The sequence below is a fragment of the Euleptes europaea genome, chromosome 21, assembly GCF_029931775.1.
Source record: "Euleptes europaea isolate rEulEur1 chromosome 21, rEulEur1.hap1, whole genome shotgun sequence".
Lineage (NCBI taxonomy): Eukaryota > Metazoa > Chordata > Lepidosauria > Squamata > Sphaerodactylidae > Euleptes > Euleptes europaea.
In genome coordinates this window covers 14,641,578-14,654,992 of record NC_079332.1, presented here as the reverse complement: position 1 = coordinate 14,654,992, position 13,415 = coordinate 14,641,578, and the positions used below count along the sequence as shown (strand labels likewise).

Here is a 13,415-nt window from a genome sequence, read left to right as displayed (position 1 = left end):
AGGCCATAAATGAAACTGGGGAAGAGAACGCCCCCTGTGAAACATTGCATGGTAATGCATTTCTGCATTAATGAATTGCAGCAGATTAATAATTGCCAACGATTTAAACTGTGCCCCAAATTCTGCCCCCCCAACCTATTGCCGGTTTTGCACCCGGGCTCCGCCCCCTCCCCTATTTCAATACCGCAGTTGTTTCTATCACATGACGGTCATAGGACCGGGCGGCTCGTACCATCTTCTCAAGAAGGGAGGGGGCAAAAGAAGGAAAGGCGCCGCCCCTCCCTGTACCGCCCCCTTTTCAAGCCCCTCGCCTCTTTTTTAATTCTTCGAGCCTTACTTCCGTGTGCATCTGTACGTACCCCTCTCTGCGAGCGTCAGGTCCCTTCCAAAAAATTATCCTTCCCCCCCTATTTTAGGAATGGTCTTCCCCATCGCTTGTTGGTTCGCATAGCCTTGGGCTGAACTATGTGCAGATCCGGGGGGGGAGATCAGTAGAGGCTCTGAAGAGATGGGGAAACGATCAGGCGAGCTGTTGGGAATTAATTGTCTCTCTTGTTTCGATGTCTATAATGACAATTGTCCACTCTGACGCCCGGCGAGGCTGCGCAAAGGCGGCGAGGGCTCTATCTCTCTCCCCCCCCTCCGGCGGGCGTCGAATGGTCTCGCCGGCTCAGTCAGTGTCAGGCGCTCTGGGTTGGGACGCCGCCGTGGCCCGGTGCGCATGCGCCAAGGGTGAGCCAGCAAGCGACCCCTTCTCTATGGAGGTGGGACCTCAGCCAGGACTAGCAGCTTGGAAAGGCGGCTTGCAAGAGAGGCAAAGGTAGGGAGGGGGTCTTCTGGCTGGGAGGATTGCCCTGCGTTGGGCGGTGCCTTTGCAGCCGGTGTCAGACAATTTGGCAAAGCTGATTTTATTTATTTAATTATTTATTATTTTATGTGTTTGTAATCCGCCTTCCCCCCCCCCCCGCCCCCAATGAGGATCAAGGCGGACCACACCATTGGAATCAATGCAGTCTTTCCTTTTATTATTGTTACGGCCTTTGACCAGTAAAATGCACATTCAGATAGGACCGTTTTGCCACTTCTATAATTCTAGTAACAATGGAGTCTATAAATAAATCTATAAAAGTCAATGCAGTTAATGGCATGCTACATCCCATCCTCCTTTTTCTTTTGAACCAGGCTGCATTGGAAGCAGGTGCGATATTGCAAACTTGGAGGAGCCGATCGGGTTCTTTGGGGCTGGGGGTGTGCGTGGGAATGCGATGCAATGCACGAATGGGGCTGGGGGTGTGCATGGGAATGCGATGCAATGCACAAATGGGGCTGGGGGTGTGCATGGGAATGCGATGCAATGCAAGAGTGGGGCTGGGGGTGTGCATGGGAATGCGATGCAATGCAAGAATGGGGCTGGGGGTGTGCATGGGAATGCGATGCAATGCACGAATGGGGCTGGGGGTGTGCATGGGAATGCGATGCAATGCAAGAGTGGGGCTGAGGGTGTGCATGGGAATGCGATGCAATGCACGAATGAGGGTGGAGGAGAGACAGCATAAGAAACGTAAGGACAGCCCTGCTGGATCAGACCCAGGCATGTCAAGTACCAGCAGTCTGTTCACACAGTGGCCAACCAGATGCTTGGAAGTATCTTGTGGGTTCGTGGTTTGGGGGTGGGACTGAGCATTGTATTTTCACCCGCAAATATTCTGCCATGTAGTTATTGAGATCCTTGGTCTGCCAAAGTTTGTATGGTCGTCTCAGATTGGCGGCAGCTCTCCAGGGTCTCAGGCTGAGGTCTTTCACATCACCTAGTTGCCTAGTCCCTTTAACTGGAGAGGCCGGGGATTGAACCTGGGATCTTCTGTATGCCATATATGTACGTATGAAGCTGCCTTGTACTGAATCAGACCCTTGGTCCATTAAGGTCAGTATTGTCTACTCAGACTGGCAGCGGCTCTCCAGGGTCTTAGGCTGAGGTCTTTTACATCACCTACTTGCCTGGTCCCTTTAACTGGAGATGGCGGGGTTTGAACCTGGGACCTTCTGCATGCCAAGCAGATGCTCTACCACTGAGCCACAGCCCCTCCCCAAGATTTCACTCCCTCTCCCCCATGTGGATGAACACATGAATACTGAATCAGCTGCCTTATACTGAATCAGACCCTTGGTCCATTAAGGTCAGTATTGTCTACTCAGACTGGCAGCGGCTCTCCAGGGTCTCAGGGAGGGGTCTATTTGCATCACCTACTTGCCTGGTCCCTTTGACTGGAGATGCCTGGGATTGAACCTGGGATCTTCTGTATGCCATATATGTACATATGAAGCTGCCTTATACTGAATCAGACCCTGGGTCCATCGAAGTCAGTATTGTCTACTCAGACCGGCAGCGACTCTCCAGGGTCTCAGGGAGGGGTCTATTTGCATCACCTACTTGCCTGGTCCCTTTGACTGGAGATGCCTGGGATTGAACCTGGGATCTTCTGTATGCCATATATGTACATATGAAGCTTCCTTATACTGTATTAGACCCTGGGTCCATCGAAGTCAGTATTGTCTACTCAGACCAGCAGCAGCTCTCCAGGGTCTCAGGCAGAGGTCACTTATTTGCCTGGTCCCTTTAACTGGAGATGCCGGGGATTGAACCTGGGACCGGAAAACACTCAGTGGCAGCTGCTTTTTACTGAATCAGACCCATGGCCCATCAAGGGCAGTCTTGTCTACTCTGACTGGCAGCCGCTCTCCAGGGTCTCAGCTTGAGGTCTTTTCATGTCAACCTCCTACCCTACGGGGTCGCCATAAGCTGGCTGTGACTTGACGGCACTTTTCACCACCGCCGGCACCTCAGAGACCACCAAGATTTTTGGGATATATACTTCCATCGCTCAAAGCTCCCTTCGTCAGATACAAACTTTGACTCTCGGAAGCTTATACCCCGAAAATCTTGGTCTCTACCGGCTGTTTTTTATCTTGCTATTCTACTGCAGACCAACGCAGCTACCCTCCGAAATTATTTTTATAAAGATGCAGAAAGCAACTGAAATGACTGGAGATATATTGAGATGAAAGGAAATGTGTCTCTGAAAGGCCGGTTTTCTTTCGTCTTATACAGCAAGTCATGTAACTTGCTTTCTTCATCTTTACGAATAACCTTTTGGGGAAAAATGGCACGATTTCTTCTGCCTCCCCGAAGAAATCAGAATACCACGATTTTAACATGTCTGATGTGCTAGATACAATTGCTTTCTTATAAATGTAGAGCCAGCGTGGTGTAGTGGTTAAGAGAGGTGTTTTGGAGTGGAGGACTCTTAAGCTGGAGAAGTGGGTTTGATTCCCCACTTCTCCATATGAGCAGCGGACGCTAATCTGGTGAGCCAGGTAGGTTTCCCCATTCCTACACACGAAGCCAGCTGAGTGACCTTGGGGTAGTCACAGCTCTCTTAGAACTCTCTCAGCCCCACCTACCTCGCAGGGTGTGTGTTGTGGCGAGGGGAAGGGAAAGTGATTATAAACTGGTTTGATTCTTCCTTAAGCGGTAGAGAAAGTCGGCATATAAAAACCAACTCTTCTTCTTTCATCTTAGTATACTGCAAGTCACGTAACTTGTTTTCTACACCTTTATGAACAATCTTTGGGGAAAAAACTTTGGGGGGAAAAAATACGATTTTGTACCTTCCTTCTGCCTCCCAGAAGAAATCAGAATATCATAATTTTAATGAGTGTGCTAGAAACAATTGATGTTTCCCTGAACAAATACAAAATAAAGTGTTTTTTTTTAAAAGGGCCTAGATTCATCCCAAAGCGGAACAGAACAAACTGAAGCGGAAGAAGGGGAAGGCATTTGGGGCTGTTCCGTGGACTTCCTCTGCTCCTTGAGAGGAGGGAAGTGAGCCACGATGAACGCCATCGTCGTCCTTTGCCACTTCTGCGAACTGCATGGCCCGCGCACCCTCTTCTGCACGGAGGTCCTGCATGCTCCCCTTCCGCATGGTGCGGGGAATGGGGACAGCCCTGGACACGGCGAGCAGCCGGAGGAGGAGGAAGGGGGCATTCAGATGAGCAGCCGGATCCGGCCCCACAGCCCGGCGGAGGGTGCCAGCTTGGACTCCAGCAGCCCGGGACCGAAGAAGTCAGATATGTGCGAGGCGAGTAGGCTGGGCTTCGAGGAAGAATTTGATAAAATCTGGCTTCTCTGCAAATGCTGAGATTTGTTTTTCTGTCTAAGGATTCTGAATGGTGATCCACTGCTGGCGCTGGTTTTGCAAATAGATATAGGGAAGTCACTTAAAGAGAACCAGCGTGGTATAGTGGTTAAGAGCAGTGGTTTGGAGCGGTGGGGTCTGATCTGGAGAACCGGGTTTGATTCCCCACTCCTCCGCATGAGCGGCAGAGGCTAATCTGGTGAACCGGATTTGTTTCCCCACTCCTGCACACGAAGCCAGCTGGGTGACCTTGGGCTAGTCACAGCTCTGTTAGAGGTCTCTCAGCCCCACCTACCTCACAGGGTGTCTGTTGTGGGGAGGGGGAGGGAAGGTGATTGTAAGCTGGTTTGAGTCTCCCTTAAGTGGTAGAAAAAGTTGGGATATAAAAACCAACTCTTCTTCTTAAAAAAAGAAAATTCTGCCCTTCTTGTTGAGTAGCCGAGGGCACCTTACTTCATGCTCCCTTCCTTCATTGATACTCTGCTTTTCTTCCCTGTGGGAACCAAAGGAAGAGTACGTTATTCTTTACCCTTTTCTTTTATCCTCACAACAACCCTATGAGGGAGGTTAGGTTGAGTTACTGGCCCTAGGTCACCCAGCATGTTTCTATGGCAGAGTGGGGATTTGAACCTGGGTCTCCCCAGATTCTAGTCTGAAACTCTAACTGCTACAACCCAATAGTCTCTCACCATACATTTTCCTTTCCCTGTTTTATGTTCACAACAGCCCTGTGAGGTCGGCTAGGCTGACAGTGACTGGTCCCAAGGTCGCAGGACAACTTTTGTGGCAGGGTGGGAGGATTTGAATGCAGATCTGCCTGCTAGTCTAATGCTCTAACCACTAAACTGGCTCATTTGAAACTGCCAGAGTTAGATTTTGGGTCTGTCTGGCTCAGTGGGGCCTCTTCGATCTGGCAGTAGTTCTTTCCCCAGTGCTTTTCCTGGAGACCCCAGGGATTGGGCCTGGGACCTTCTGCGTGCCAAGACGTTGCTCTCTGGCTGAACCCTCTGCTTCTGTTAGCCTGTAAAAAAGGATGTACCATCACTCCATCTTGTCTTGATGTTTCTTTCGTCCCCAAACAGGCGATAGGTTTTTATTTTCCCTTTCAAAGGAGGACGTTATTTTATCCCTAGAATTTTGGCAGCAAAATGACCGCCTCTCTTCCTCTCTCTCCTTGCTGTAGGGTTGCCGTTCTCTTCCAGCGGGACACCCGGGCTACGTCAGCCACGACAAAGAAACCTCGATTAAGTATGTCAGTCACCAGCACCCGAACCACCCGCAGCTCTTCAGCATCGTGCGCCAGGCCTGTGTCCGCAGCCTCAGCTGCGAGGTAGGCCACCTGCCGACGGGTTTTGAAACCGAATTCAACCATCCCGATTTTTTTTCCTTCAAATTTTTATTGGATTTTTTAGGGTACAGAATAAAACTGGGACAGGAAGGAAGGGGAAAAATAAAATAGGGATGTATTCCTGTGACAAGCCACTACATCTGATAATTGACTCATTAGCACATTACTAAGATTAAAATATTCGTTACAGTTCTTACTTAAAGTCAATATACATATTAACCTCAGCAGTTTCTATTTGTTTCTACTATTGACTTCTAAATTCATTATTATCTATTGTTACAAAATTTTATAATATTACATTCTGTACTATTCCAGACTATACTATAACCAAATTACATCGAGTTCCATTATCAACTGTTGATATCTTACTAACTTTATTAAAATTTCTGAGTTATATCATACTTTCTATCCAAATTTGTCATAAAAAGGTTGCCACGTATTCCAGAAATCTTCCAAAAGTCGTTTCTTAATTAGACAAGTTAGTTTAGACATCCCAGCAAAGTCCATAAGTTTCTGAATCCATTCTCTTTTAGTCGGTACTCTTGGATTTTTCCAATATGAAGCATATAAAAGTCTCGCAGCTGTTGCAGCATATCATCCCGAATTTTTATCTGACTTTTGGCTGTCCTGGGTCTCAGGTCGAGGTCTTTCCTATCGCCTCTTACCTGATCTGGAGATGCCAGAAATCGAACCGGGGAACTAAGCCGCGCGGGCCGACGCTCTACCTCCAGGCCTCCTGCGTTCATTTCTTCTCTCCCCCTCTCCCGCAAGGTGTGTCCGGGCCGTGAAGGGCCCATCTTCTTCGGGGACGAGCAGCACGGGTTCGTGTTCAGCCACACCTTCTTCATCAAAGACAGCCTGGCCCGGGGCTTCCAGCGCTGGTACAGTATCATCACCGTCATGATGGACCGCATCTACCTCATCAACTCCTGGCCGTTCCTGCTGGGCAAGATCCGGGGGATCATTGACGAACTGCAGGGCAAAGCGCTGAAGGTGAGGGGGGGCAGGTGGGAGAGTTGGGGTGGGTACGGTCAAGGCTTGTGGAATAGAATCATAGAGTTGGGAAGGGGCCACCAGGGTCATCTAGTCCAACCCCCTGTGAAATGTGGGAAATTCACAACTGCCTCCCACACACACACAGCCTGTGACCCCTACATGCCCAGAGGATGGCCAAGATGCCCTCCCTCTCATCATTGCCCACAGTCATAGAATCAGCATTGCTGACAGGTGGCCATCTAGCCTCTGCTGAAAAACATCCAGGGAACGAGAGTTCACCACCTCCCGGGAAAGCCTGTTCCGCTGAGGAACCTCTCTAATGACCTTGGACCAGTCACACCCTCTCAGCCCAGCTAACCTCATAGGGGTGTTGTGAGGATAAAATGGAGGTGAGGAGAACGACGTAAAGTGCTTTGGGTTCCCTTGGGGAGAAAGGCAAGGTAGAAACGAGAGAAGTAAATTATTGAGATCTGAGACGTGGATTAGCTCATAGGGTTGTTGTGAGGATAAAATGGAGAAGAGAGGACCGTAAGCTGTTCTAGGTTTCCATTGGGGGGAAAGGCAGGGTACAAATTAAATTAAATTTAAACAGCATCTTCTGGGATTTTGTGCGTCGTTTCGTCTTCCTTCCTTGCGAGAGAGGGGCTGCTTCTCTCCAGAGACGCTTCCGATTTTGAATTGGTTTCGAACGAGGGGGCGTTTTGGTTCGACTCGATCCGGCCTGGGCTCGGATCCCTTTCACCGCGGCTCGTGTTTTTTCGCAACACAGGTGTTTGAGGCGGAGGAGTACGGCTGCCCGCAGAGGGCCCAGCGCATGAACACGGCCTTCACGCCTTTCCTGCACCAGAGGAACGGCAACGCGGCCCGTTCGCTCACCTCGCTGACCAATGACGAGAACCTGTGGGCGTGTCTCCACACTTCCTTTGCATGGTAATGCGCTCGCAAGCAAGGGGTGCTTGCGTGTGTACGTTTTGGGTACATGTGGGTACAATTGGGGTGGTTAGTTTTATTTATCCATTAGGTTTCTTAGCCACCACTCACCCAAAAGGTCTTGCTCCGACTTATGCCGTTAAAACAGTTAAATGAGGTAAAAACAACATAAAAATCAGATAAGAAATATAAAATATTAACATTAAAATGTTAAGCTATTAAAATGCGTGGCTAGCACCGTACCACTTACGAAACAACCCAAACCTAAACGATTCGGCCTTGTGTGCCCTGCGGAAACTAAAGAAGGTTGCCGCTGCCACACCGGGTGCTGAAAATCCGTTGTAACTTATGCATTAATGTATATTTGGGTGAGGCGGAGGCCTTAAGCATGTCTTCGCGCTGCGGTGGCGACCGCCACGTTAGAGCTTTCTGTCCCGATCTTTGGACTTTTCTTTTAATTCTCCCAGGCTCTTGAAAGCTTGCGGGAGCCGGCTCACGGAGAAGTTACTGGAGGGCGCGCCCACCGAGGACACACTTGTTCAGATGGAAAAGCTGGCAGGTAGGTAGGATTCGAACTCTGCAACTGTGCGTGGACCGACCCCCGTCCGGTCCCGTTTTTGCCTCTGGAGTGGAAAGTTCAAATACCCAAGGCGGAACATGGAGCCAGGATTTCCTCAGCTCACATCGAGCTTTGCGCTTGTCTTCCCTTCTTTGAGATCTCGAGGAAGAATCCGAAGGCTGGGATAACTCCGAGGAGGAAGACGGGAAACCTTGTGGCCCGGCGGACGTCGGGGATGGCCGCGAATTGATCAAAAGCCTGACCGATTCGTCCCTGATGCTGGACTGCGGGAACTGGAATGGAGGAGCCAGAAGCCAATCTGTTTTCCGGTCCCTCCGGCATTTGAGACAGGTAAGAGTTTGGGCTCCCTTGCTTGGGAGATCATTTGAACTAGGTGAAAATAGCACAGTGTCGGCTCAGGCCCTTTCTGGCAATTCAGTGGAATTTCTCCGTTTGTCCCTGTTGCTGATTGGTTGACGGAAATATGGTGGGCTTTACCATTATTTTAGCTTTTAAGAAATTAATTGAACCTGCCGTGCTGCTTCATGTGGAATCGATATGGATTGTGTTTTTAGGGTTTCTGCTTCATTTAGCATTCTCCAGCACAGCACTAAAACAGAGGTCCCCACGGTGGTGCCTATAGGTGCCCATGAAAACCTTTCCTGGCACCTGCCCAGTGTTTTTAGAAAGTTAGTGGGGCCAGGTAGGGTCCACCAGTCTTAACCACTACACCATGCCTATAATTTTTAAAGTTTTTTCCCCCAAGTTCCCAGATTAGCCCAAGTGGGGAAAAACTCCTGCTAGAGCTGCCCTAGAAAGTTTCCCTTCCAAATTTCAGCTGAAAAAGCTGTTGTTGTTGAACCATAGCCACCTTTTCTGTTTCTCAGGTCCTGGGGGCGTCGGCTTTTCACATGCTGGCTTGGCACGTGCTCATGGGGAACCAGGTCATCTGGAAAGCACGGGACCCGGATCTGGTCCAGTCTGCCTTTGATGTCCTACGGGTAGGGATGGCTGTCCCCTCTCCTCCCAGATCTCTCATAAGACCTGCAAAAGGACAGCGAGGCCTCTGATTGGCTGAGCGACTGTGATGTCACAGAAGGCCAGCAGGGCCAGGCCTTATTGCCCTTCTCACTTGTTTTTTTTTAACTTCCTCTGCCAGACCATGCTGCCTGTCGGTTGCGTTCGGATCATCCCCTACAGTGACAAATATGAGGAAGCTTATCGGTGTAACTTTCTAGGGCTCGCCCCTCATGTGCCGGTCCCACCTCACATTCTGTCATCTGGTAAGATGCATCGTTAAATTGTGGAACTCCCTACCCCAGGATATGGTGATGGCTGCCAACTGTGAAGGCTTGAAGAGGGGACTGGACATGTTCATGGAGGAGAGGGCTAACTATGGATACCAGTAAAAATGGATACTAGTCATGATGCATACCTATTTTCTCCAGGATCAGAGGAGAATGCAGGACAATGCTGCTGCAGTCATCTTGCTTGTGGGCTTCCTAGAGGCACCTGGTTGGCTACTGTGTGGACAGACTGCTGGACCTGATGGGCCTTGGACTGATCCAGCAGGGCTTTTCTTATGTTCTTATGACCCAACCCATGCCGGTCAGTCCTCTCATGCAAAACATGGGAATATATTCCCATGCACCACATGTTCCCATGTTATTGTTCCTTTGCCTCCCTTTGGTGTAGATTGCTACACGTCCTATAGCTGCTATTCCATCATAAGAACACAAGAAAGGCCCTGCTGGATCAGACCAAGGCCCATCAAGTCCAGTAGTCTGTTCACAGTGGCCAACCAGGCGCCTATAGGAAGCCCACAAGCAAGGTGACTGTAGCAGCATTTATCCTGCTTGTGTTCCACAGCACCTAAAATAATAGGCATGCTCCTCTGGTACTGGAGAGAATAGGTATGCATCATGACTAGTGTTCATTTGGACTAGTACCATGGATAGCCCCATTCTCCATAAGAACATAAGGAAAGGCCTGCTGGATCAGACCGAGGCCCATCAAGTCCAGCAGTCTGTTCACACAGTGGCTAACTGGGTGCCTCTAGGAAGCCCACAAACAAGACAACTACAGCAGCATGTATCCTGCCTGTGTTCCACAGCACCTCTTATAATAGGCATGCTCCTCTGATCCTGGAGAGAATAGGGATGCATCATGGGTAGCCCTCTCCTCCATGAATGTGTCCACTCCCCTCTTCAAGCCTTCCAAGTTGGCAGCCATCACCACATCCGGAAGCAGGGAGTTCCACAATTCAACTCAAGAGCTACTTATATGCATTACCATTTCTTTAAAAATTGCTATAACTGTACCAGGTCTGCGTGCCTATGTCTCTTGATCTAGAATTTGCCGTCCTCGTGGAAGTCCGCACTGCCACCCGATCGAGCCTCTACCCCGTTTTGTTCGACGACGAGCAGGCGCTCAGCAAATACGAATTTGTGGTCACCAGCGGGAGCCCCGTGGCAGCGGATAGAGGTAAGCGGCGTGCTCGGCCAACCCCGAAACGCATGACATTTGGTAGACAAACAGATAGTACGCTTTGCTTGGTAGTAGCTGTAGTTTCAGGGGACAAAGGTATCATGACTTCTCTCAGTTTGGCTGCGTGCATAAAAAGAGGAGATGCATTTAGGGTCGGCGGTTACATGAAAGTCACCTGGTTTGCCGTTCAGCAGGTGGCACACCATCTTGTGTAAATGGTGGGTGTGGTTTGTGCTAAGAAAAGTAATAGAATCATACAATCCTAGAGTTGGAAGGGGCCATACAGGCCATCTAGTCCAACACCTTGCTTAATGCCAGATCGGCCTAGAGCATTCCTGACAAGTGCTTCTCCAGCCTCTGCTTAAAGACTGCCAGTGAGGGGGAGCTCACTCACCACCTCCCTAGGCAGCTGATTCCTCTGTCGAACAACTCTTACTGTAAAAAATATTTTCTGAATATCCAGAAAATATTTCCGCCCGTAATTTATACCCATTATTGTGAGTCCCATCCTCTGCTGCCAACAGGAACTGCTCCTTGCCCTCCTCTAAGTGACAGCTCTTCAAATACCTCAAGAGAGCAATCGCGTCCCCCCTCAGCCTCCTCTTCTCCAGACTAAACATACCTGAGTCCCTCATCCTTTCCTCATGGGGCTTGGTCTCCAGGCCCCTGATCATCCTCATCGCTCTCCTCTGCACCCACTCGATTCTGTCCACAAAGTAAAGTATACATCCTGTGTGGAGGGGTAGAGCCTCTGCTTGGCTTATAAATTTTAGGGACCCCTGACCTAGAGCTTGCGAAGTGGATAATTTTAGACTTAATAACCTATCCGCCACATACTGAAGCCTTTCTCTCCCCGTGCCCCTCTTCCCGGGAAGCAGTCGGCCCTACCATCTTGAACAAGATCGAAGCGGCTTTGACCAACCAGAACCTTTCGGTGGATGTTGTAGACCAGTGCCTCATCTGCCTGAAGGAGGAATGGATGAAGTAAGTGATTGCCTCGACCTCTGTAAAAGGTTTTGGGTAAAGTAATTATTTTTAAAAGGCAGACCATGCCCAGGTTTGAATGCACCTTTTGACACAAGCTGAAAGAATTGCATGTGTCCGATGGACTTATGATTGGGGTGAGAGCTGGAATGACATAGTGGAGTGGGATCCTGGGAGACTTGGGTTCAAATCCCCCCTTCTACCTCACTGGGTGAGCTGGGGCTCATCACAAACTCTCAGTCCGGCCTGCCTCACAAGGTGGTCGTTGGGGGTGGGGAATGGAGGAGGGGTGAATGACATTCTTAAGCTGCTTTGAGCCCCATCTGGGGAGACAAGTGGAATATAAACAAATAAATGCGAATAAATATATAGATGGGAAGGGGAGGAGTTGCTGTTTTGAGACAGCTCCCTCAGATCATTGGATCCTCGCCAACTCTTATCACACTGTTCACGGTGTTATCCTAAGCCGAGTTGTGTTGTTCTAAGCCTGTAGACTTCTGAGAGTGCAACTTTGTTTAGGATTGCACTGTTCCGTTCAGCCACATAGGTAAAATAGTGTGTTATTTTTGACAGGATAAACTTCAAGGTGGAAATTCCCCTTTGGCGTTTCGCTGCATGTGAATGAGTGCGAGAGAGATTTCATTCTTGAAGCACTCTGGCTTAGTCCGAGTTCCATTTTTAAAATTCTTAATAAAGAAGAGAAGCGTGTACACCACATGCTTCTGTGAACAACACAAGGGAAATCTGCATTTCCTTTTCTTTCTTTTTTTCTTTTTTAAATTTTTTTATTGTTTTTATAATAAAACATAGACAAAAAAAAATTAACAATACATTCATAAAAGAAAAAAAATACATTTTCAGCGCACAACTTATCCACTAATACAATATTTAGTACATTAAGTTCCATCGTGCCCTGAATCCAAATCCCAACCACCCACCACAGTGCCCTTCACCAATGGACTTCCGATGGAGTGTTATGACCTTACCAAATAAGATATTTATGATTATAATATTTAAAATCATATTATACTATAGTTCGTTAACTATACTTTTAAAATCCGTTTTTGCCACTTTATCCCAATATGCGGTAGCCTTTGACCAAGTAAATTTAAATTCCTCCATGTCTTTACCATGTAAAGAAGCTGTAATTTTGGCCAGCCGCATATACATCCATAGTTTTTCTCTCCATTCTTTAATTGAAGGTTTATTGCATTTCCTTTTCTCAGGAAAATAAGAACAAGAGTCCAGTAGCGCCGTAAAGATTAAGAGAATATCTGGCAGCTTTTGTGAGTCACAGCTCACTTCTTCAGATACCAAATTAAGAAGATAATTTATGCCGCTTTTCTCTTGTAGTGTTTGAAAGGGGTTTTTTTTTTGGTCTTCGTTTTTAATTTCTGTTTCTTTTCTTTGTTAACTGCCTTTGACAGTAAAGTGAAGGTTCTCTTCAAGTTCACCAAAGTGGACAGCCGGCCCAAGGAAGACACCCAGAAGCTGCTGAGCATTCTGGGAGCTGCCGAGGAGGACAACGTGAAGCTCTTGAAGTTCTGGATGACGGGCCTCAGCAAGACGTACAAGTCTCACCTCATGTCGACCGTTCGCAGCCCGACCGCATCGTCCTCGGAGTCTCGGAACTAGCACCGGGTTCCTGGGCGGCGTTCCCCGCGGGCACCCCGTTGCTTCAGCTCTGGGGACTGAGGCAAAGAATGGGATTCTTGGATATCCACTGAGAGCTACAACTTACTACTGTACGCACGGACACCTTAATGCTCTCTGGGCTGGTTTCCAGTAATTCAGGAGCGCTCATTGCAGGGATGTTCTGCCATGCCTGTTGACTGGAAAAGACAATAGCATCTTGGACCGTGACCAATTGTGCGAAGCTAGGAATGGTAAATTTCCGCCACCTCGCGGAGCC

At 48.7% G+C, this 13,415-nt stretch overlaps 1 protein-coding gene across 1 annotated transcript; it reads left to right on the top strand.

The window, feature by feature from the left end:
- Window positions 1-3,893: 3,893 nt before the first annotated feature.
- On the top strand, window positions 3,894-13,138 carry FLCN (folliculin). Its single transcript, XM_056866331.1, has 11 exons — window positions 3,894-4,142; window positions 5,383-5,529; window positions 6,319-6,540; window positions 7,313-7,473; window positions 7,941-8,032; window positions 8,190-8,383; window positions 8,920-9,033; window positions 9,192-9,315; window positions 10,385-10,516; window positions 11,398-11,503; window positions 12,931-13,138. The coding sequence occupies exons 1-11, from the start codon at window positions 3,894-3,896 to the stop codon at window positions 13,136-13,138; spliced, it is 1,749 nt and encodes a 582-aa protein (XP_056722309.1).
- Window positions 13,139-13,415: the final 277 nt, after the last annotated feature.

What these genes read in the sequence shown, in the direction of transcription:
- FLCN (XM_056866331.1), top strand. Translation starts at nt 3,894, where the DNA reads ATGAACGCCATCGTCGTCCTTTGCCACTTCTGCGAACTGCATGGCCCG. An exon ending in CTCCACACTTCCTTTGCATG is followed by an intron (nt 7,474 to 7,940) that starts GTAATGCGCTCG and finishes TAATTCTCCCAG; the next exon opens with GCTCTTGAAAGCTTGCGGGA. An exon ending in CCCTCCGGCATTTGAGACAG is followed by an intron (nt 8,384 to 8,919) that starts GTAAGAGTTTGG and finishes TCTGTTTCTCAG; the next exon opens with GTCCTGGGGGCGTCGGCTTT.